Source organism: Narcine bancroftii, chromosome 5, assembly GCF_036971445.1.
Source record: "Narcine bancroftii isolate sNarBan1 chromosome 5, sNarBan1.hap1, whole genome shotgun sequence".
NCBI lineage: Eukaryota > Metazoa > Chordata > Chondrichthyes > Torpediniformes > Narcinidae > Narcine > Narcine bancroftii.
Window position 1 is genome coordinate 30,900,381 of NC_091473.1, and position 26,103 is coordinate 30,926,483.

The 26,103-nt window shown below is 36.6% G+C and overlaps 1 protein-coding gene across 26 annotated transcripts in view; it reads left to right on the forward strand.

Moving 5' to 3' along the window:
- The window catches only part of foxp1b (forkhead box P1b), a 577,308-nt gene that overhangs the window by 531,680 nt on the left and 19,525 nt on the right, over window positions 1–26,103 (forward strand). For 25 of the 26 annotated variants that reach the window (XM_069937058.1, XM_069937046.1, XM_069937049.1 and 22 more), the window contains 5 exons: window positions 8,291–8,492; window positions 9,970–10,046; window positions 10,385–10,486; window positions 17,086–17,207; window positions 21,050–21,119. In XM_069937058.1, coding sequence (XP_069793159.1) covers window positions 8,291–8,492; window positions 9,970–10,046; window positions 10,385–10,486; window positions 17,086–17,207; window positions 21,050–21,119 — 573 coding nt within the window. Of the gene's footprint in view, window positions 1–8,290; window positions 8,493–9,969; window positions 10,047–10,384; window positions 10,487–17,085; window positions 17,208–21,049; window positions 21,120–22,252; window positions 22,337–26,103 lie in introns of all 26 variants that reach the window. The other variant, XM_069937059.1, reaches the window with a different exon arrangement.

Sequence of the window (26,103 nt, forward strand, 5' to 3'; positions counted from 1 at the left end):
TAAATGTTCAAATTTAACTATTTACTATTTAATTTAAAGTGACAGGATTCTGAATTGTAACACTTATATTATTTACAACTTTCTCAACTTACTTTTGATATACAGTTCTGTTATTTTAATAAACCTCTGAATGTGAACTCAACAGAGATTGTGACTTGCACCTCCATATTCTGATGTCATGCAAAGGGGGTTGTTATTGATATCCAAGAACAACAAACTTGAATAATGTCGTTTAGATATGGTATAAAAAAACATAGAAATTTATACAAATTATGTCCATGTGGGCCAAAAGAGACTTGTTTGGACTCATCCAACTTCCCAGCTATTAGTTTATATATGGAACTTCAATTGCTCAGCAGGTTCTTTTTAACTAAGTGAGGATTGTGCCTCAAACATTGTTGTTTTTATTTGTGAGCTCCAGAATTGAGCATTCCTGTGGGAGGACGGTGGGGCATTGGGTTGGGAGTAAGCGAAGCACGTTTATAAGCACCTGCTCCTTGCAAATCAAAAGAAATTGTGGCATAAATGGGTGATGGATCTTAAAAACACCAATAGATCTGAAGATCTGTTTGTCTTCTATTGTCTCGAGCTTGGCATAGATAAGGACTAGTTAAAGAAAGATCCATTCTGCTATAATGACCACTGTCTCCTTGTGGCATAGCTAGTAGGTCTTTGGATTTGCAGTTGATTTTGGCTCACTAGAGAGGAAAAATGTGTTAACATTTGTTTAGTCATGTTGTATGAGATGCAGATATGAGATTTGCAACCCTACTGGATGTGTAATGGTGGAATGGGACAAATTAAGTTTGGTTTGAGCTCTGATCAATCAAGATTGTTGGGTGTGTAAAGGAGCTGTTTTCTAAGACTGATGATGCAGTTATTGGGACATGGCATTTGAAGATACATGCTCAGCATCTATATGATCTTGAATCCAATCCTCCAACTTTGCTTTACAGCATTGACTTTCACATTACTTTCTGAATCTGTAACTGAAACAGCCATTCTCAGTGGGAGCTACAGAACAGCCTCACATAACATAATTTTAAAAACATTTTTATATAGTCATTAGAAGAGTAGAACAGAAGAAACCAAACTTTGACTGCTTCACAGGGAAGGGGACCCATAATCTTTGAGCAGAGTCCTAAAGGGCCCAGAGGAAAAAAACTTTGAGTATGGCTGATCTAAAGGGTACTATAATCCCCAGTGCAAAAAGAACATCTTTCTTCCTCCTGTGTCAAGGCCACCAGCTAAGTGTCCAGCCATCAGAAACCAAAATAATTTTGCAAATTGGAAGTATTTGTACAAACATAATTCACTCAAAATGTTAATTGCCTTGTTCCTCAGGCCTACCCAATTGCACTTCTCCATTCAAATTTATTGACTTGCTGTTCCTGTTCCAGGTACATAACATGATATGAGATCATTCAGAGTTCAAGCCCATGATCTTATTTTGGCAAAAACTGCAGTGATCCAAGAATCATTGGGCAATGAGATTAAAACTTCTAGGTTCAAGTGGGAATCATATATAACCATATAACCATTTACGAAGCGGAATCAGGCCATGTTGGCCTTTCGAGTCCACACCGGTTCACTGATTTTGTGCGCCCTCTTCAGGCATTGGTCCTGGTAGATCTTCATTCAATAACGATGGGCGAATTCAATGCAGGTGGAATCAGATAATAGCAAAACTATGAGCAAACAGATTGGCTGTCTGTGTACCAAAAATAGTAAAACTTGACGAAACTGGCCCTTTTTGTTCCTTTTATTATCTGGGCCCCTATGTGGTCCAGGTATAATATGGCAGATTGGTATTCTGGTGATTGGGATGGAACTATCAGCATTTTTCGACAAGGGCAGCACGGATAGCGTAGCGGTTAGCACATTGCTGTTACAATAGCAGCAACCCTGGTTCAAATCCGGTCTCGTCTGTAAGGAATTTGTATACTCTCTCTGTGTCTGCGTGGGTTTCCTTCGGGCGCTTCACATCCTTTAAAACTTGCGGATGTTGTAAGATAATTGGGGGATTTGGGCGGCGTGGGCCAGGAGGGCTGATAGTGTGCTGCATGTCTAAATTTAAAATTTCCAGACAGTTACTTGTATCAGTCAGGGAGATCTAAAATATTCTGATGCATTGAGTGTGTCTATAAGATTTAAGAATTTGTTTCTCCTTTCAACATTTTGTTTGTTAATTTTTTTGAGATCTGGACATCATTGGCAATTTTTTTTCACATCCCAGATTGCTCTTGAGAAGGTAGTAGTAAATATATATAACCCTCAGCATAAACTGCTCAGGTTTTTTTTGGTTAGTTTTCTTTTTTTTAATAGAATAGGCTAAGTGGTTTTTTTTATATATATAATGTCTTCATCCAGTGCAGTGGAAGGGGACAAGGGGACTGAGTTTATATTGTTATATATATAACACACACACACACACACAAACTTATTGTGTTTTCAGTTTCATTCCCTTTTCTTCATTGCACTGTATTTATTATTTAATAAATCAGTAAAAAGAGATTGAAGAAGAAATGGTAGTGGTGAGCCATGATGAACTGTTGCAATTTTTCTGGTGAAATCACAGTGGATTTGGACCCAGCAATGAAGCATTACCAAACAAATTCAAAGTTAATTCCCCATTTAATTTTTTTTTCCCAAATATCAGATAAGAGCAACTTCTATTCACCTTATGGTGTAATCCTGTGTTGTAAAGATGAAGTCACATGATTTATTGACATAAAAGATGTCTTCCTTTATTAGAGGATTTTTGTAAAGACTATCATTACAAAATAATTTTATAATCAATCAGGAGAAAGTTGCACATTGAACTTCAAATTTTGGATTCTTGATCCTAGATTATGGCTTCAATCAAGCATATCAAACTGGATTGTAGACAAAATTTTAATATGTAGCAACTCTGAGGTCCTGTGAATGGATTCAATACTGAAGATGAAGCTTGGATATACAGTGCACAAGTTCCAAAGTGTTGTTTGTGGCAGAGTAGGTGTTTGCTACACAACCTCCTCCTTTGGAGAAGGTGGGCAGCTTGGAGATGGGATCTAGAAGGCTGAGGTTGGAGCTTTCAGAAAGAATATTGTGGGGATGTTGGGTGAATTATCCAGTGGAGCATTTAGGGGAGATAATCCAAGATATGAAAAGTCATGATTCAGTGTGGAATCATTAAGCAAAGTACAAGTTATTCAAGTGGCATTAGGTGCACATTATTTGAATATGCCCAGGAGCCTCTGTGTACCAGCACATCATGCACACACAAACTTGTGCCAGCTATAATTCTCTAGCCTTCTGCCCAATCCTGAAACTTGGGCTCCGAATACTGAAGTTTGAACCTTTGGTTGAACCATTGGTTTAATTTCAGACCCAAGTTTCTTTTTCATATATTTTGCATTGCTGTATTCTAAATTGTATGCTTTTAAGTAGTATTTGATAGTTCATCCATTCTGCATGAAATTAAACCTTACAGGGCATTGGAAGGAATAGTGCTGGACCTGTTATGCTGTCTGCATGTGGTGCACCCTGCCTGTATTTAATCTTTCCCAAATGCAAACTGCCAAATGTGTTGATCCTTAAGAAAAAAAAACATCAATAGTTAAATGTTTCCAGCATTTACAAGTACATTACCAGCAGCCACTGCCCAGATTATAGAGTTAACCTAGATGCAGAATCTGCTGGTGACACAAAAGGGTTAGATCGCACAGGAGATTGGAGATACTGAAATCTGAAACCAGACGCAACCTGCTGGAGGAACTCTGTGGGTCCATCAGCAGGACAACAACAGTCAATGTTTCGAGCCAAAACCCTTCATTCTGAAAGGGAGGGGTGGTTTGGCTAATGTTTGTTACTTTTCTGGAAAAAAGGCTTGTTTGAGAGAGCATAGAAGAATGTTTAATGTCAAAGAAGAAAGCAGCTTAAATCTTAATTAGAAAAATATTGCTGGGAGAACTCTGATAAAATTGTCCTGAGAAATATGCCAATTTCAGGGCAGTAGTGACTGCTGTGACCAGGGTAGGTAGTCCTGTCATAGTTAGTGTTTAATGTAATTTTGTTGCTGTAATTCCAGTTCACTAAAATGCCCAGTTAAAATAGTTAGTTTAGTTTGGCATTGAGATTGGAATACATGGGTTGAAAGATCAGGAACTCTCATTCTATTTTGTAATGCCAGTTTTTCATTAAAAACATGAAGATCTTTCACAATTAGGTTAAAGTGTTTATATAGTCACCTTTACATTTACTGCAGCGTGGAACTATCAGATTGATTTTTTTTTATTAAAATGAACTTTGCATAAAATATTTTGTTTGTAGATTTAAAAAAATATTTTCTAGTACATTGCACTTGAACTAACTTCCAACAACTCCATCCAGAAAATCGAGTTTGGGCAGTAAATTTCCTTACATGAATTGCCAGTGCCTCTCCTTGAACAGCAAAAATGATTGGGCATAGAGTGAAAGGTATGAGAGGATCATGTTCTCTCAATTCCCCCTAACTCTATCCATATTGTGATTTTTTTTTTCCTCTACTCGTTTGGCTGAGAAATGTTCTTCGCTCATCCAACCAAGTCGAGCAAATTTGAGTAACAAGACAATTTCGGGACTCAACTGTGAGCTCTGCTGAGGAATAGAGCAACTCTTTGAATGACAGTCTATCAATGACATCTAACATGACTTGAGAAAATAGCTTTCGGAGAAATAATGGAGGGCAAGTCATGCACCTCTGGAAATATAATAAATGCATATATGATACAGTGTAATGTTGCACAACATGGATTGTATTCAAGGGGTGGAATTTTTAATGCGAAAGAGCAGCAACCATTCAACCCAGATTTTCTCTTGCCAAAAGCATTGTTTATTTCTCCCATTGTGTTGGGCATTTGAAAATGTATGCATGGAAGTGATTTATTCTTTGTCTGGATTCTTTTCCTGAGTTTTTCCATTCATCTTAACATTTTTATATCAAAAATTAGCTGGACACCATACAGATTTCATACAGGAATTCATACAGGATTTCATACAGATTCACCATACAGGAATTAGACACCATTCCTGGATTTCAATGCTGTTTTACATTGAAAAATTGAAATTACTTTCTAAATGGTGGTTCAGATCACTTTCCTATTTTAGTGGAGCATTCATTTGTTTTGTAAAATTGAAAATTTGTGTACCAATTTCAGCTGGCATCATTAAAAAAATGAAAGTACCAACAGTTAACCTGCATTTCATAATCAGTGTATGTGAGCTTGCATGCTTGGAAATTTCATAATTATTTTCCAATGACAAATAGAATAACCCATGCAATTGATAAATATTAATATTGTCTTATTACCAAGTAAGGGGGGGGGGGGTGGGGGGTCTGATAATTAATCATTGTGCTGGGTAACAGATGTCAGAATGTGAGCGCACTGTTTATGAGAAGAATTATACATCATTAAATGCTATCTTTAAAGCAGCCAAGAATACCAATTTTGGTGGTGAAGATATTTCAGTTTGCAAAGTACTGTTTTATTTCCTCTGACAATTTACAGACAAACCAAAATTATTATTGTGCTTTTTATGGCATTTCCATTAAATGTAGTGTTGTGATACATTTCTCATTTCACATGGTTAATTAAAAAAACAGTATCTGTAATAATAGGTAAAAAATACACATTTGGAATTCATTAACAGTTTAAGGCACTTAAAAACCTGTTCAATAATACCTAAACACTGATCGATATAAAAATATAGGCTTATGCAGCTGTTTTTGTTGGAGGGAGCAATGGGCAATTTTGTTTTAAAGGCTAAATCATTGCCAAAAAAGTTAATTGTTGTGTTCCATAGCTTGGATGAAATATATATTTGTGATAGAAGTTGCTACGAAGACAATAGCCGAAATGCACAATTTTAAATCAAACGCATACCAATTATTTTCTGTTAAATTTATCAGTGGCCAGTAATCGCTTTTATTTTGAAATCTCTTGCACTTCACAGATTAGGAAGAAAAGTATAAAACAGAAGAAAAAAAATTGTCAGAGAAAAATTGCCAGAAATTCATTTAAAGTGATAAGTGGTGGTGACAAGTGTTTTTAACCGTGCGTTCTAGATCTAAAATTTGGAGGCAGGTCAGATTCATATAACATTGAGGAACAGTACAGGTCCTTCATGCCTCAATGTGGTGCTGTTTACCAATGTAAACCCACTCAACGCCCCTTTCCAACCTCTCACCCATAGCCCTCTATTTTTCTTGCATCCATGTGCCTGTCTAGGAGTCTTCTAAATGTCTCAATGTACCAGCCTCCACCACCATGCCCCACAATGCATTCCAAGAACCCACTACTGTGTGTGTGTGTGTGTGTGTGTGTATATGTGTATATAAAAAAGAATATATATATATATATTATCTGTATAGAAAAAAAATATCCCCTGATGTCTCCTCCCCTTGTATAGATATCCTCTCGTGTTTGCAAGTCTTGCTCCAGAAAAAAAAAGTGCTGGGTGTCTACACACACACACACACACACACACACACACACACACACACACACACACACACAGAGTGTAGCGGGTGCTTGGAATGCATTGTCAGACATGGTGGTGGAGGCTGGTACATTAGGGACATTTAAAAGACTAGACAAGCACATGGATGCTATGGATCTTAAAATATTGTAGACCTCTATAAAATTTCATCCTTCTCATGCTCCAATGAGGACGTCTCTTTTTGCTTCTCAGTAGCACAATTAATAAAACAAACCAAGGGTTTTAACCATGAATTTAAAAAAAAGTTCTGTCAGTCGAAAATAGCAAGAAAATTATTTGCTTTCTGGATAGATTTGGTGACATGGCTTAAAATCTTGAGATTTCACCAGAAAGTATTGTTAAAAGATTGGATCACATTTTTAGATAACCAGTTTATTGCATGCTGGATATCTAGGCCCTGGTGAAGGAGCAATTTTATGCATTTCAGTGTTCTGGAAGCTTTTTTACATGAGATATTTTAAAATATTTTAATAGTCGATCAGTGAACACAACATCATATTGTATTAATAGTGCATTACATACTCATTGCTGGGAAATGTAACTAAAGATTGCAGCCTTTGTTAGTTAAATATGCATTAGATTTTTTAAGGTATGTTATGAAGATTATTTTTGTTTGTTTTTGGAGATCACATATCTCAGGTTTGTATAATTACATTATGCTTCCTAACTCTTAATATTTGATGGCAGACAAGGCTTATGATTAAGATTCTATTTACTGTGAAGTGAGCTAAGAGATCGGAAAGAAAACCAAATAGCTTCAAAATTACTGAACTAAACAATGTCTGTTTGCCCTCATAGTTCTTTACTTTTGTTTGTAAAGGTTTTTTAATAGGCTTGATCTGTGTTGGCATTTTAAAGTAAGCAAGTTCAGATAATGACTATTAGCAGGACACTAGTAATTGGAGAACTTGTGAACAAGGATGCACAGAAGGGTGAGGTGTTAAACATGGGTGATATACTTTTCACCTCAACCCTCTGCCTCCTATGCAACTGGCTGAATCTCATCAGCAGTAATTGATGCCGTTATTTTAAAAAAATGGAAAAGTAACACTTTAAAGCAATTGACAGAGTTGACATTCTATTAATTTGTTAACACAATTCGCAAGTGATTGTCACAGATGAAACACCTTTCCCCACGATGCCTATTTTGGTGGCGTCTTTCCCACCAATTGCAGTCACTTTTAATTTGGAAACTCTGCTCCTTTGTTGAATTAGCAATTCGAATAATTTCGTGGGAATATGTGTATGTGTCATTAGTTTTTCTCTCCCAAATTAATGGGAAAAGCAGAGGTCAGTGGGAAATTTTTCAGTTGACTGGAGTGCCTCTGTTGAGATTTGGAGCATGTTTGGAACAGTTGCAGCTGCAAGCTAGATCAGAACAGCTGTTTTCAGCCACTGTAGCTTCAGAGCTCCATTTAATTAGTTTACCTCATAGCTATTATTACTAACATCACTGCCTCCTCCTCAAAAAAATTTCTGTTTCAATTTTAAAATTTCTTCCGACATCTTGTGTCACTATAGGCTGATGATGGGGTCAGTTCAATACAGTGTTTAATCCATTAGATTACCTCCATAAGCATCACCTAATTAGAATCCCTTCAATACAATTTCATCTTTTAATTAGCTGAGATTGTCTGCTTCCTCTGTAGCTTATTAGTGACAGCACAGTGGTAGGTGTGAATCGCACTGTTATTTGTCAAGTCTGCTAAAGCTTTCCCCTTTTTATTCCTACCATCACCCAAATCTTCCCCTCAAACTATCTTTGCAGCTGAACCTGGTATCGAATGTCACGTTGTCAAAGACTGCATCTGAGGCTTCTCCACAGAGCTTACCTCACACTCCTACAACGCCGACAGCCCCTATTACCCCTGTCACACAGGGACCTTCTGTTATTACCCCGACCAGCATACATAACATGGGACCCATTCGTAGGCGGTACCCAGACAAATACAATGTGCCAATTTCTTCAGGTAAGTTCTTTTGTTCCTGTAACTATTAAAGAGTAAAATATATTCATAATTTTTTTTCATTATTCAGCATCACAGGAGGCCATTCAGCCCATGTGAAATCTATACTGACTTGATATATTTTAATTTTAATTTGGTGATACAGCATTTAAAAAAAAAATCTTTTGAACACCATTGACCCATTAGCCTACCAACCCCATATATCTTTGGAGCATGGAAAGAAACCAGAGCACCAGGAGTAAACCCATACGGACATGGCGAGAACAAACAAACTCCTTGCAGCTCGCGGCGAACTTGAACTGAGGTCGGAGGGGCAGTAATACTGTTGTGCTAATTGCTATCATGGTTCCCTGAAAAATAATACATCATCTTCTTCTGTCTCTTAAGCTTCTGGAAATTCTTTCCTGTAGATGCTTTTAATCCCACAATTGAACATTAAAGCTATTTTTTTTCTATTGGTCATTTTTAGTTCTTTTGATGTCTCTTCATTCTTGACCTTCCAATGGGAACAGTATCTCACTACTCTGTATTTAGCAGATCCCTTTGCAAATTTCCTCTCTTCCAAAGTGAACTTCTCCATTCTGTTCACATATAAAATCCCACATCAGTGGAATCATTTTGATAATTCTTTCTGCACCTTCTCTGGAGCTAATTAAATATAGGATCGAGATTGGACACAATATTTTAATTGTAATTAAAATTCATTATGACTCCTTCCTCATAATCCGTACTTCTATTTATAAAGCCCAGGTTTCTATGTGCTATTTTTAACAACTTTCTAAACCTAGCCTGGCAGTTTCTGCAAAACATGAACAGAAGCTCCAGGATCCCAGACAGACAAAGCTATCAATAAGCTGAGTTTGATGTCTTCTGCACATTTTGATATTGTGCATTGTACACTGAACTCCAGGTCATTGGTATATTAAAAAAGCAATTGGTCTAGTACCTGAAAAACTCCAATATACTGTACAGTAAAAATCCTTTTTATCCGGAATTCAAGCAGCCAGCAAACAAATCGTGGAAAATAAATGGGTAAAAATATGGAAGTTTAAAATTGGCATGCTTTGCCCTTAGTTTTCCATTCATGCAACATGCAGTCTCAAGTAACTGGAAAACTCATTTATCCAGCATCTACCATTCCCCATAGGGGCCGGATACCTAGGGTTTTACTGTATACCTTCCTCTGGTCTGGAAGACCAACCTCTCACTATTACTATTTTCCCCTGTTTCCTATAAGTGTGCCAAATTTCTAGTCATGTGACTAGCTTATTATGTGGCACTTTACGAAACACCTTAGCAGATCCATATGTGGCACTTTAACAGCATTTCCTTCATTGACCCTCCCTATTGGTTTATCAAGACACTCAGAAAACCTTATAAATAATTTCTTATTATTAAATGCTATATTATAATCATTGAAATATGACATTGAAGTCATTGTTTACATTAATTTTTTTTACATTAATTAATATATTTACAGATATTGCTCAGAATCAAGAATTCTACAAGAACGCAGATGTTAGACCTCCTTTTACATATGCATCATTAATAAGGCAGGTGAGTACAATTAATTTTGAAAGTATTGTAACATTCAGCTGCTTCTTAAATCTGAACATAAACTTATCAAATGTTAACCTGTAACTTGATAATGTGTTAAAATGGGTCAATGTTAAAACACTTCCAAGTATTGTACATGTTGCTGTACTTGCATTTCGCTTTAACAAAAATTAAAGTCCTTTCTCTATCTTTTGAATATGGAGTTTGCACTTTTTGAAACAGCCTTTATATTGAAATAAGGTGATAGGTTAGTGATTTCATTTCTTACATAAGTTAATAAAATATACTTCAAAGAAATATTTGCAGTTATCATAACACTCATTTTTTTTTAATCTCAGGCAATTCTAGAATCTCCTGAAAAGCAGCTAACACTAAATGAAATATATAACTGGTTTACACGAATGTTTGCCTACTTCAGACGAAATGCAGCTACGTGGAAGGTAAATGATTATAATTAAACAATTTTCATAGTTTTTCAGTAAAAAATCACAATTGCAGTGATTTTGTAGCTAAAAGTAAACAAGACATTGCATCTGACTTTGGGGTGTTTGCAGAAATTCTTACACTGAAATTCCTTTGCTCTACATATAACATCATGAAAGAAATTACAATAGATGTTTTCCTTTGTCTTATATAACATAAACATACCGACCTGCTGGTTGGTATAATAACACAAAATAATGATGCTGTTGTGGACATGAGGGTGTTGCAAATGTTCAGGCATAATCAACAAGTTAGATAAAAGAATGGCTGTTTGCCTTGCAATGCAAACAGAAACTGCAGCCGCTGACCTTGTCCTTCATGTCCTGTCTACAAAATATAGTTCATTCTACAGTTTCCACATGCCACAAATGCTAGTGCTGTGCCTGTTCATCTGGAACTTGTAGAATCAAGGAAGAAAATATCACGTCAATACAGGACATACAGTTTGTTCATGTGGATGAAACTTTCATTTACCTCTCTCTAAGCACAAAACTCTGTGCTTAAAGTCAACAAAGAGAGCATTTTGGATGAAATATTTCCACGCTGCCATTACAAACTCAAAGAAAATTATCATCATTTTGCGTAATCATTCTTATACACTCCACTAATTAAATTTGCAAACTCTTCCAATGCATTGAATGAATGGAATTCCACAATTTTATTTTAAATTCAAATCCACAGAAAACTTGCATGACAGAATTTATTAGTATGGCTGTTAGTTATCATTTGTCCACATCAAATGCAGTGGAACTGAAATAAAATGTCCCAGTTATGTCTCTATTGTTTATTGAAAAATCCAAAGATGAAGTGATACAATAAATGCAACTGTCACATCTTTATATGACACTGCTGTGATTTAACTGGCTCTACCCCCATGGCCTAGGACACAAGCCCCCACTTCTGATGCAATGAATGATTGGACGACTGCTTGAGGGTATGACATTGAGAGGCAGGCTGGCTTCTGCTTTTGGTATTGGTGGTCTGGTTTTAGTTGGGAGGCTGAAAGCTCAGCATCTTTCATTGTGGCTGGCGTTTTTACTTATACTTTGGAGTGTTTTTGAAAATCGTGAATTAGCCTACAATTAATTGATTCAATATATTCCAAATGAGTGAAAATGCATCAGAATGTCTTTTTTGATATGTGAAATATACATAAATATGATATAAAGGTGCACTAAAATTTGTACTTATTCACCCATGCAGATCATAGGGTTTTTCAACAACAATAGTATAAATAATGTGCCATGAGACAAATAAAGAGATAATAAGTATATAAGGATTGATTTTTAAAAACCACAGTTGCAGTTAGTGCAAAATAAAGTGAAGTTTCAGTCATGAAGACTAATCTTTTGGTGGTCTCGGAGCAGTTTATACTTAGGATAGTTCACAGAGGTTCAAGAGCCTGACTCCAGGTTAGTGGGATGAAGTGTGAATGAGTGGCTGATGTGTTCCTGTGATTCTTAGAAAGGACTGCCAATTTATTGCTTCATACTTATGAAATTGTCTGTAAATATATGTTTCTTTTGCTCCCTCATTCTCTATTCAATTTTTTTTACGATTTAACTTTTATTGTTTTAAAAAAAAGTTTCTCCAAACCCTTGAGTCAGTGTTAAAATTATTTAAATCTTAAGTTACAAAACATGAACTTATCCATAAAATAGAAACCAACATGGCAGCAAAAAGTATCAATACAATAACCATATGTATCTATTTAGACCTAATAACAGAAAAAAAAAACTGCTGTTCATTGATACGCTTCACCACAACATCCACCACTATTCTCCCCCACCCCAGGAACCCTAGATATTTAGCTCATTTTTGTGTATAGAGTCCAATTTATCAAACTGTTTGTAAGACGTGCATTCAAACGCTGCCACTTTGGCCATTTCTGAGGCCCATTCCTGAAATAAGGGTGTTCCCCCCCCCCCACGCAAATTCTTCAATTTCTAAGTATAATCTGTCTTCCTACCATTATTCTTGTCTGAATCCAATTTTGGGAAGATTTATCCCCAAATAGCCTAGGTGTGTCTGAATTTGAATACCTGAAACTTCACCAATATACTTAATGTATCATAATCCAATATTCTTGAATTCTGGGACAAGACCAAAGCACATGTACTAAGTCCCCTTTACCCACCTCACAGCACCAGCATTCGGGGGTAATTTTAAACCCTCATCTATATAACGGTGCAGAATCTTAAACTGAATTAGACACGCTCTCAGGTCTCTTGACATTACTTTAATATTTTTACAAATTTAGTCCAATTATTCCATCTCAAAAACCATACTCAGGTCTATTTCCCATGCTCTTTTTTTTAAAGACTCAACAGAAGTTGATCCCCTGAGATTTGTGTTAAGGTTGAATAATAAAATGAGACTTGGTGACCATTACCATATGCAGCCAGTGCAGTCGACAGTATCGTAGCAACTTGTGTGGTGGTTGTGTAGAATCAAAAGTTGTATGTAGCACATGACGCAGTTTTAAAGATATCTCCAAAATTGTGTCCTAGAGATATCATACTGTTGGATTAGTTTCTCTATTTTCTTTTTAATATTCTTTTCACTGCATGCCTCTTTGTTTCTCTTTCTTTTTCTACCTATGTACCTTAAACAGTGGCTGACTCTCGTCTAAGTTGCTTTCTCCGTTGCTCCCTCTGCTGTTATATTTCTTTCTACCTTTTCAACTTCATATATTTTGAACCAAAGATGGATTGACTGCACTTTTATACCAAATCTAAGTTAGTCCGGACAACTGAGACCAATTAGGTTTTACAATGTACCTTTAATTTATAGATCAATCCCAGTCATGCAGTAACTGTCCAATATATGGCTGAGTCAGTGCTCCAACCCTTAACCTCTGCAGATTGCATGTCATGTTCTACTGTGAATGCTAATGTCCGAATTTCTCAAAGACTTGTCTTGCTTAGCACAGGCACCCTTTAAGTACCCTGGATAAAAGAGAACAGACCTGCTGGTTTTGTGCTCAGCCTCATTTGAATCAGTCTGTAGCTTTTGATACTTAATCATGGAGCGAAAGAGGAACTGATGGAAATTCATTACAACGTAGCTGTTTACTACCATCATGTTTGTCCATGCTCAGATTCCTGACAACTCAGATTGGTTTTACTGCACATATAGATAAATCCTTACCATCTCGCTTTCACAAAAGTATTTTTAGTGAGAAATTGGACTCAATGGTGTGATCACCCTGAGTGTCTTTAAAGCTTCAAAATGTCACCTGCAGCATTGGTGATAGCCTTATGCAGTTGAAAACACTTTCCTCACCAGAAGACACATCATGTCACCTCTTGCCCTTCCCCAACCCCACCCAAACAAGCATTTTAACAAGATCATCAGGTTTGGTGCTTCAAATGTCCATGGTGGGCAATGCTAAAAGAGTTCTGAATTCTACCACTTATTCCTGGTCATGGATGCATTAGGAGCTATGACTGAGTGAGTGAGTATAGGACAAGTGACTGAGGGAAGGAATCAAGAGAGGAGAGTGATTATTGGAAGGAGTTGATGTCTGCCTTGGTGTTCAGGGAACAATTTGATATCTGTGTTTAGACAGGACATTCTGCCAGAAATCTACTGCAGTTCAGAGCAAAATAATTATTAGCTTTCACGATAACTTTTATCATCTGCCTTCTTCCAGGTGGGACTAGAACTTTTCCAACGTCTCTTACTATGTGTGTTGGAAAGATCAGTGAGGCACCTAAAGGGAGATGAATGCAGTCTGTTCTCTTGTACCAAATAGAAGCAGGTAGTGAAACCACATGGCTTTACTGGGACTGCTGGCTCCACTATGCACTGGGGCATCATCAACTCTCCCATTATCTGGGACCCAGTAGGATTCCAAACACCTGTATGTGGTGTGTAATCCAGTCCTGCGGTGCTGGATACAATTGTAACATCTCTATTTCGAGGCGGACCCTTTTTATATTAGCCAACATTTTGATAAAATGTTCCAAATATACAACATTGTTGCATACAATAAAAAGCATTCTGCTGCACTTTATCACAGAAAAATAGACCATTGGCATACTGAAATAATATTTCATGAGTCTGTTCTGGATAGTCCTATAATACTCAGCAGAATGAGTGTCAAGATTTCTGATGGTCTGCTGCATCCTGAACGACCTTACCAATGAGAACTATGATTAGTAGTTAAGAAGTAGGGGACACACCAGAACTAAGTTGATTCTTTTCCTACTGCCCATAAGCTACTATGTAGGGATTCTGTCAGAGATCACAGTTCATACCATGAAGGATTTATCCTTACTATTGTCCAATCCCATATGTACATTCATGACTGCCATTAAAAAGAATTCTTTGTAATCAACCTATACGTGTTTCACTTAATCCTCAAAAATAACCATATAACAGTTTACAGTGCGGAAACAGGCCATATCGAGTCCACGTCGGTTCACTTGAACAACTCCACTAGCTCCCCCCTCCCACTCTCCGCCCATAACCCTCCAACCCCCTCATATCCATGTACACATCCAACCTTCTCTTAAATGACAGAAAGGACCCTGGCGCAACTATCTCCTCTGGAAGATCATTCCACTCAGCCACCTCTCTCTGAGTGAAGAAGCATCCTCTAACATTTCTCCTAAAGTATTGCCCCCTTACCCTTAACATGCCCTCTTGTTCCAACCTCCCCTGCAGCCCCCCCCCCCCCCCCCCACTCCAGGGGAAAGAGTCTATTACATTTAGTCTATCTAAATGCCTCTATCAAAATGTTCAGACTCATTGTAAATAGTTATAACATACCTCATGGGAAAGGATGACTATCAGTCAGGTTTATATATCTCAATCGCTCGACAACATTAATGCAATATTGGTTGACCCTGATCCTATTAATTACAATTGGTTTGGAGCTATTCCTTAGAATTATCTATTTTAATGAATATGAAGCTCTATCAATTTGTTACTTCTTTCTCATTCCTTAGTCCCATTTTTCTAATCTAAAGATTCTCAAAGATGCATATCTGTTATTTAAACGATATGGCAGATTTAGTACATCTTCAATGTCTCAGATCTACAGCTGTGACTTTGACAAGTACCAGCTCAGTAGGTTCATTCAACCCTTTAACAGAATGCTCCACCGACTGCTGACAGTCTTTCCATGGGGCACATTTTAGTGATGAACATTCATCTTCCCTACTGTGACTCAGTCCTGCATGGCAGCATGCAGCATTGTAGAAACACAGAAATGGTATGTATGAAAGAGTCTTCCATCTATTTACGAATAGTCAGAATGTGTATAAATAGCATATGAAAAGCGAATATATACACACACACACCAACACACACTTCAGTGATAACTTGCGATCCTTTCCTTGACTTTAATCTTCAAATGGTTCTAACAAGTCAGAAGCAATGTCTGTTAACTTTATTTATACTATTTCATTCAGGTTGGAATGAGGCCTAACTAAGTGGTCCTGACCCTGTCAGGGTCTTCACTTCTTGGGATGATTCCAAATGAGTAACCCTGCAATTGTGCTCAAGCAAGAGATTTTTAAAAATGAATCTCTTTTCTTCAGCAGCCATAATTTGGATTGAAGTCTTTGCTTGGTGGCTGTTTATGCCACTCAGATTATGAAAATGAAAGTTGTGAAATACTTCTATTTTGGAAAACATTTCTAATAGTTTATTAGATTCATGAATGTATGCCAGTGTTTTCCCTTTACTAATCAGCAAATTAAATTTGGCATAGTACTTGCCAATTGTTTTTCACCTTTCTGAGCATCACTGGAGAAAAAGTGAAGGTGACTATAAGGGAAAGATGCTGAAATGAAGTTTGACCAGATTTGTTTTCAACAGCTAGACCAAGCAGGGATTTTGATTTTAGTTCCTAATGGTAATCAGCAGTTACGCACCTGCAGAGATATCACATTTGGTGAAGGGTAACATAATAAGTAAAAGGGAATTGTAATTTTGAATTGAGCTGCATTGTTGGAGCAGTGCAGCAACTGACACGTAGGAGTGAGTGCTCAAATCTGCTTGAATCCACAAATTGATATCTATTCACCTCTTGTTACCCCTTACAAATGTTTTCAGTTCATCCATCATTTTTATTGTCCCATTTAAATACAATGATACATATTGTGACCTCTAATGTTGTCAATAATTAAAATATGGTTCTGAGCTTTGTGTTAGTATTCCCTTTGTGTGCTGATTCCTTATGCTAGTCATTGACGACAACATAGAAAAAACTACTGTCTTGTGGATTGTCATTTCTTATATATTTTTTGTGAGGTCCAGTGGGAATGATTGTTGTCTTACAGCATTAAGATCAATAATCTAAACGTTATCAATTAGCTGTAGAAAAGAAGTGCCAAATATATGTTCTTTTCCACAACCTGTTTTTCTGAAGTAACTAAATAATTATGGATGAAATTGAAAAGCCTGACAAGAGCTTGTCATCGCAAACGCTGACAGCAAGCTTGAATTTTATGATTCTTCAGTATGGCCGTGGCAACACTTATAATATATACTTCCTTTCTTTTAGATACAACATTGAATGTTTTCTTCTTTGTACTTACTATAGAATGCAGTGCGCCATAATCTTAGTCTTCACAAGTGTTTTGTTCGAGTAGAAAATGTTAAAGGGGCAGTGTGGACAGTGGACGAAGTAGAATTCCAAAAACGAAGGCCACAAAAGATCAGTGGGTATGTCCACCGTATTTAATTGCATAAACCTCCTAGCATAGCTAGCTCCCCTGTAGTTTAATTTACAGCTTATGGCTGCTTGCAGATGATGGAGGGAAGGGTGTTGCTTGGTTATATTCTTGCTGTCTAGGAAATTGTGGAGCATGGAAAGCAAGTGCTTTGTCACAGGGTTCTTTCCCCTTGTTTTCCAGTCTGTGTATGCCATGGTGCCCACCCTGTGTCTTTTCCATCTGCTTGCCTAGTGTTCTGCATCATATGCTTCTGCTTGCAGGCTACACATATTAACCCCACAAATCATTTGCTTATTTCATTTTTTTTCTCCTTTTCCTTACCCAACCCTTGTGTGCCATTTTTGTTCTCTCCCAAATCCCATTGCCCTTGTTTGTCTTTCCATCGCATCTGCTTGACTGCTGCTATAATCCCAGGGTGCCATACGCACCAATTTGTCACTGCATAAGTGCTTTATCAGAGTAGAGGATGAGTTTGGGTCCTTTTGGACTGTTGATGATGAAGAATTTAAACGTGGTCGCCATATTCAACGAGGCCGTCCTCGAAAATACTACCCTGATGAAAACTTTGATGAACAATTTGCACAGTAAGAGCTTTTGCTTGCTACTTATTTTGCTTCTGCTTTGCATTGCATGGTTACCATCTGTCAGACTGCCCTGAGAATTAGTATGTTAAGTAAGAATGACTCTGTCTTATACATTTGCTGAATCAAGTGTGAATCCTTTTATTGACCAAATCCTCTACTTTAAATAATCTCTCAATTAATTACAGAGAATGATTAGGTGACATCATGAAATTTTGTTTCATACTGCATTGTTGGAAATATCCCCCCCCCCTTTATTATTTACATTGTTATCACTCTTGAAGAATTTAGAACTGTGCAATCTTTAAATCTGAACATTGACACAGAAAGTACTCAATCAATGATTTTTACTGTAATATAAAAAAGCCATTCTGAACGATCATTCATAACACCATCAGATGAAGCGTCAAGTTGTAAAATCACAAGAACAAAATATGCTCCACAAATACTTCAATTTGTTGCAAACATCAATAACAAAAAAATGAGTCAAAATACTTCCTATATATAAAATTCCACCTTAAATCTGAAAGTTAATACCTTGTGCAAGTTTTCAGTTTTGTTGCAGTTTGAGCTCAGAACGGAGTAACTTTCCATTTTTCGATGTACCACTCCACTTCCCATTTTAAAATTGTTAAAATAATTTGAGTATTATTCCTAACAACTAGCCACGATTTAAAAAAAATATTTATTTTTTTTAAATCGTCATGGTCTATAGGCCAATACAATTGTACATACTACCTGAAGAGCTCATAAACTTTATTCATCAAGCCACAATTTCTCCATTGGCAAATATTCAAAATATTACAATTTGTTTTATCTAATTTCTCCAACAGTTATGTGTGAATACTTCACAAGTTTGTTTCATTGCTATATATTGTCATATGCAATAGAATTTGCAATAGTATTCATAACTCCAAATTAAAAAGGGTTGTTTGATTTCATGCAGCAAAATATCAGATTAATACACTTATAGGTTATGTTCAGTGGTCAGAAAGGATCAGTTGAATTGGACTGGGCAAATATGAACCATAATACTAAATTGAAATTGCTGCAGGATGGTCAAAATTCACAAGATTTTGGTATGTCTGCAATATGAAATAGTTGAGCCTCCACTTTTCAGGGAAGGGGATTGTGGGAGAGAAAAAACATCACTGGCCATCTCAGAACTGAACATCATTGATTGAATGTGCAAGAATTGTGCCTTTTCATGAATAATTCAGCATGTAAGTTGTGGTATCTAAAAGAAGAAAAGTAAGGGTGTAGTCTAAGTTAGCGTGGGACGGGATAAATTTTTATTTGACTAGATTATTTAAATAAAATTATAACCCAAACCTTGTCTTTGTTTTTGATATTAAATATTGATATCACATTTTTGATATTAAATAGCTCTATTGCAACAGTGAAAAAATGCTCTACCATTATACATATTTCAACAACAAAGATGTTTTCAGTTTCCAAACAAATACCACCGTCTGGCTTGTTACACCAATTATTTCAGACTTGAATGGAGCCGCCTTATTATCCTACCTTTATAATCTGTTTTCATCATATTCATCAGTGGGTCCCACATATTCCTAAGTAATAGGTGCACGGCATGATGTGGTTACAGTCAGACAAGTCTCGAAATGAGTTGTTGATTAGTTTATTGTAGCTTATGTAAGGTATTAATAAAAGAGCTAAAAAAAAATCTTCTTTAAGGTCCAAGTAAAAAGAATCTCTGGCCACTGCCATTCACTCATACCTGATTTCTGATGCAAGTAGCAGCTCACCCATTGTGCTGAATTCCAGGATACTCTATTCTTTTTCTGAGACTTTAAAGCTTTTACATTCCACAATAGCATTTCTTTGAAAACCACATCAGCTCCGATAAAATGCTGTTTAGCCTATTTTATTTACCCAATTTTAACAAGCCTAACTCAGCTCCGCTCAATTTTTTTTTTCTCAACACAGGATCTTTCCTTCAAATTGACAAAAAGCATGGGTTGTGCACCCAGACCTGCTGAATTTTGGCTGCATTTTTTCCATTATTCTGACCATCTACCATTTCCAGTACAGTTAAATACCTGACATAGACCTGCAATGAGCTGTATTATTTTGAATATAATTTTTTAACACAAATGGAGTGCAAATGCAGTTGGTAATTTAAATACACAAGGCTGCTCTTCATCTTTTGCTGGAAAATTGGCACACTTCCAAATGTCATTCCAAAAATAATGGTGAAACAATTCTATATTGACATTGTCACTCATTATAAACGAGTTTCTTCCTGACAAGTGATGGGTCACTTAGGATAATATCCCTAAAATGAAAAACAAAATTGCAACTGATCATGACCTGTGTTACAGGCGATACATTGATGTACCCTTAATTTACCTTCAAGCTATAGTCACAAAGTTCTACTTTTAAGCAATGATGATATGCAACTTAAATCCAAATTCTCAGCCTGAACTGCCTCTGCCCCCCACAATCTATCATTTTAATATTTATTTCCTACCAGTCATCTTTTCTTGTAATGGCTCATCTGTTTAATAACAGTTTCTCACAGTTTTCTTTCTCATTTTCAATTTCATTGTTCTCAATTTACTTTTATGTCTGGTTAATATAATACCCTCTTTAATCTTATTCATTTGCTTGCCAAAAAGAGGCTGAGATAATAAGGAGGGTCCATCTTCTATCTTTTGAACATAATAAAAAAGGTATCCAGCACCTTTAAAGTTAAGCCATGATAATTTACAACCCATTATCTCCAAAAAATTTTGAACAATTGCAAGGCCTGTACAATGTTTTAAATGTTATCAGTTAGGACCACCTAATAAAATTGCACACCTCAGCTTCTTTTTGCTTTGAATTGTAAACATTTAAAATAATGCTGCTTTATTTTTACACATTACTTTGAATCAAATTATATAGTGAATAAATAGGATTTTATTCTGTATGAAAGATATATAGAGATGAATTAATTTGCTGTATATGAAAATAAATTAATACTTTGTAGTATATTTGTAATTGTGTGTTTTTAAATCATTGCAAACAATGGGCCCCAAAAAATATAAAGATAACACTAGTCAAATTAATCAGCTTAAAAAAAAATGTCAGTATCAGTTAAGGTTTAAAATTTCTTTAAATCGAAACCAATTTAAAAGTGGTTTTTCACTGTTAATAAAATGGAGCTCAATATACTAACATCTGCTGTATGTTGATTGTTTACTCATAGTAAATTGTGAATGTTACTTTCTTCTTTCCTGTACAGCAATCCTTCTATTATAAAAAATATACAGACCAGCCTTGCATATGGATCACCACTTAATGCTGCTTTACAGGTAAGATCAACAAATGGGTTCAGTCTGCAAAGTCCACAGTACCCAGGTCCCTTGCTCACTGCACAATGACTCATTCACTAATTAGATATTAAAATTTAATTTCTTCAAAACTTTTTAAGTGCATAAAGCATTAAAGCCCCAGGGCAAATGCATTGTAAGTCACTGGAGCATTAGCTGGTTGTTTCACATTTGGAATGCTATGGCGAAAATTAAAAGTTCACTTATTAATATTTATTAGTGGTATCATAATTTCAACTATCTTATTTCAAAAAATTGCCTGAGGCAAAAAGAACAGTAAGTGTAATTACTCCAGCACAACTATTAATGACTAAATGATGGGATGGTGTGTCACATGACCCCCTATTGTTACTGGCTGTGGAGGAAACACGAAGACAGTGTGTATTCTGTTGAGGCTCTATTTTCATTATCACGTTTCCTGTTTTCTGAAGTCAGATAGTTTAATTCAATAGGGATTTGTGTATGTACAAGTTCCTTTTCACCTGCTTGGCTGACTTGACAAAAGGAAGATCCCATTTCATGTAGACTTTATTTTTGTTTATTGCATATTTTCTGGATTTAGTAAATTGGTGGACTTTGAAGTGAAACCATACTTTTTCCAACTAAAGGCAATGTGAAGAATATGTGCAACCGATCTGATTGTTTCAGGGGTATAATGGTGTGGACCAGTCTTGTCCTTGGTGGATTGGGCCTGCAGGATTTCTCTTGCTTTGGAGTGCTGATCCTGGGATGCTAGGATCTGCCAAGCTGCTCCTTTAGACCTTTCCAATGCTAGTTGTGCAAGTGTAGCCAACTTAGTATTGCCACTAAAATGGCTCTTGTTTTGGTATTGTAGTTGACAAGTTAGGAATAAATGCCCTCATCAGTAAATTGCACTCACAGAGTCTGGTGATAATGCATACAATGATCTGGAAGTTCACTTACGCATGGAAAAAGTGCTGAGACCCATGATGCAGGAACTTGTGTGTTTATGAAGTGTCAGTCAAAAAGTGTTAATGGAGACAAAACTTTTACAGTCAATATCCAGGAGTTAGTTGATCAACATCATGGATGTATTACTTAACTAGGAGTTTGCCAGTGGCTCCTCAGAGTAGGAATTTGCTTTCCTTGTATAGAGAGACCTTGATGGACCCAAACTCAGAATGCCATGACTCGTGGAAAAGCAGTCCAATCCAAGACTTGGTCCTCTAGATCCAAAGGTACTTGCAGTTATCTTTCATTGCAATCTATAATTTGCTTCTTTAAACAGGAGAAACTGTGCACCAATTTAGGACATCAAGGGAAAGTTCAGGGGTGTTTTTTTTTAAATGAATGAATAGTGGTGGTTTGCACATATGAAGTCACAGAGGGGATGTGGTATGTGAACTGTAATTATTGGGTTTGGGTTTTTTTATTTATTCTTCCATGACAGGATCATCTGAAAACATTGAATTTCATGACTTGTTCATCTAACAATAAATTTTGATTCTTATTCTGAAATGTGCTTTTTGCTGACCATTGTTCAATGTGTAATTACGTTGACATTTTCTCAGCCAAAAAGCCGACCACACCTGCAATCAGCATCCCCTTCATACCATTCAAGCATGGGCAAATGAATAGCACATAACCACCTCTCCTTGATAGTCACTTACTGTACCATTAACATCTGGGAGACAGCCAGGATATATCCTGAGGCAGAACATGAATACATGCTAATTTGGAAGCATATTGTCAATTCTTCTTCTTCACTTTGCTTAAATCCAAAACTCTCTCCTTGAAACCACAGTGGGTTTACTTTCACAAGACTATAGTATTTCAAGAAGGCAGCTCACTATCACGATCTCAAGAATTTTTACGACTGAGCAATCAATCACCTTGATCCTAAAAATGAATTGTGGAAAAAAACCATATGGTAGAGTGCAACACTGAGAGAGATCAGCATGTGTTGCTCAAATCTACTTGCTATTTCAAGAGGGTGAAACAACATCTATCTCATCTGCAATGTGGCAATTATGTTGGATTTACTGTGCTCCTGGTAGCTCTAGCAAGGCGAATAATCAAGCGATCAGGAAATAAACATGATTCCAAATGGTTGCATGACCTAGAGGGTCTCTGACGGAGATCAGTGTGCCCAAATGAAAACTCTGGGTAACTCAGCCTTTCTGGAAAAGTTTCACGAGTTGATGCTAACTTGCTAAAAAGAGCAAAAAGCAAACTTTGTGGGCTTTGCAGTAATATGGTTCTGCCAAGAAAGACAGGTGTAATTCACGGGATTGAATAAGATAGAGCCTTCATCAGTGTGTATGGAGCTGTTTTCCAAAGCCTTTACCTGTACCTACCCTGTTTAAGAATGCTTTTTAAAGCTCCTTTCTGCACCATACATAATTTTGCACACCATTTTGCAGTGGCTGTAATTAAATCTCTGATTCAGGAATTTATTGAGTTATTATGATCCCAAATGTGTACTGTTACCAGACTTCCACCTGAAGCAGTGGGCATTGCTGCATATTTTAAGATCAAATAATGGCAAGATCTTGTAGCTTTTGGTCATGAGCTACTTCTCTGCATGTGGCCTGAGGTAACGATGTGGTCTACTAGTGAAACTCATGATGATGTACTGTGTCCTGATGGAAGATCCAAGGAGGGCCTCAACTCATTGACCTCCACCCCTTTTTTCCTTTATCTCTTCCTGGAGCTTGTCAACAGACAGGTCTGTGCCATGATATTGATCAGATCCTGGAGTTTAAGCTAGTCAAGAATGAAGCTCAAAAGAACTTCTGGACAATATAGCAAGGCTTTCCATCTTAATAGTTTAGGTGACAAAATCTTATCTAAGGGGACATTGGCAATCGTCTCAAAGGTCTGTAAGATCACATGGTTAAAATTGTAATTTGATTTTTCTGTTAACCCTGGAGCACTAACTGAAACTGAAGAATTAATAGTTATAATGTTTGTTTTCATGAGTTACCTGCATAGCTTTCGCTGAGAGGATTTTTGGTGCTTGTGGCACACTTCAAGGAGTGATAGTGTTTGCAGTACATGAAGAATTTGAGGTTTACACTTGAGCTCCTAGTGCATGTAGGCTATCACATCCATGAAAGGTAATGCAACTTAGCAATTGTTACTAGCATTCAGAGACCTAGGGCCACCTTCTCTCCTTAACAGTGGTGAATTCAAGTACAGTATTCTGTTATCCGGAATTCAAGGAACTGGAGCAAACAAATTGCGGAAAATAAACAAGCAAAAAATAAGGAAGTTTAAAATTGGCATGCCTTGTCATTAGTTCACCAATCACGCAACACACACTCTCAATAACCGGAAAATTCACTTATCTGGCATCTAACAATCCCCATGGGTGCTGGATACCAGGGATTTTACTGTAATTAGTGAATGAGGAATATAAAAATGGTATCTGTTGCGGTGACCATGAAGCTGCCAGATTGTTGTACAAAGTGACATTGTTGTCTTATGATGTCTTAGAAAATAAGAAATGGGAATGGACTCACAGAAGTTGCAATGCACCTCTGGGTCAGTTCATCCTGTCTCTTTCAGCTTGTTCCTTTTGCTCTTGGTCATGCTGTGTGTCCAACGGGACCACTACAGATACATAGAACAGTAAATCTCAACCTGTGTTGACATCCAAACTTGCTGTTAAACTTCCCATACCATTCTTTATCTCCAGGCAATTTAAAGAACTCACTCTATCTGCAACAAGTAATGCATGGTACCTAAATGTATTGCAGTCACTGGATTTATCCCTGCTGTACAGAAATGCTTTACTGTGTATGGCCACACTGGTATGCCAATGTACATGGAAATTAATTAATTAATTTCACATGAGAAGCATCATTTGGTCATTGTATATGGATTGATGTCAGCCTGCCAAACATTTTGACCTCTAGCATTGGAGAAAATTAATAGAAGAGTATGTTTATAGGCACCTTGAAGGGCAATAGTAAAACTTATTTACTATTGTTAAAGTGGACCCGAGGTTTCTCCACAGCAAACATGAATACAGCTGCAAAAATAAACTTTTAATCACTTTGCAAAGTGCTACAGCAAGAAGCACTGTTATGAGCAGCCAACTTACTACAAAGGAAACTAACTCATGTCTTACAATCTCACCCAATTTATAGTTTCTAATCTCTAGTTTCTGGAATATTCAAATAGAAATAAGGAGCTTTTTGTCAGTTCCCAAGCTGGTAACAAGAAAGGAATGCAGCCCACAAATACAGGCCAACCCACTTTACAAATTAATTCATCCCAACTTTTACTCGTATGAGATGAATTCACATTAAGTGATTAATATAATCAATGGGAATAATTAAAATGGATCCCCGTCTTTTCAGATCGTCCATCAAGACATAAAAATGTGTTTTTAAAAACAACTTTTAGCTGCATACAATGCCAGAACTTAAACTCAAAAATAATTATATTTTTCATTTATTTCATAATTACATCATAACTAAATTATTTCTGAGAAAAATATCTATCCAAAGTTGACTGCTCAGTTTTTGATTTTTTTTTCTCATTATGTAATTTCCTATAGTTAGCGATTGCGTTTTCTAAATTGCTGCGGACCTCCACGCTTCTTTCCATGTTAGGGTCGACATTTAGATTTTAAAAATCCTTGGTGGCTTCAACAAGTTCAAATTGTCTTTGAAAATTTTTGGGCAATTTTGCAGCAACATTTTTAACAGTGCGAGCAGCTTGCCCTGTAATTCTTACGTTGTGTCATCCTGGTCGATGTTTAAAGCGGTCAAACCTAAAGTTTCAGCAAAAGTATCCGTATATCCTTGAAATTTATTTTCTTTAAGCATCGAAAATATGTTTAAAGCTTTGGTTTGAATGTTTCTTGTACAAAGTGATATTCGCCTTTGTTTACAATCTTCAATCCAAAGATGAAGCAGCCGTTCCATTTCAATCATTAATGGACTTCTGTTTCGAGTAATTTGCATGCTTAGAGCAACTTTACCTTGTTCTTTAT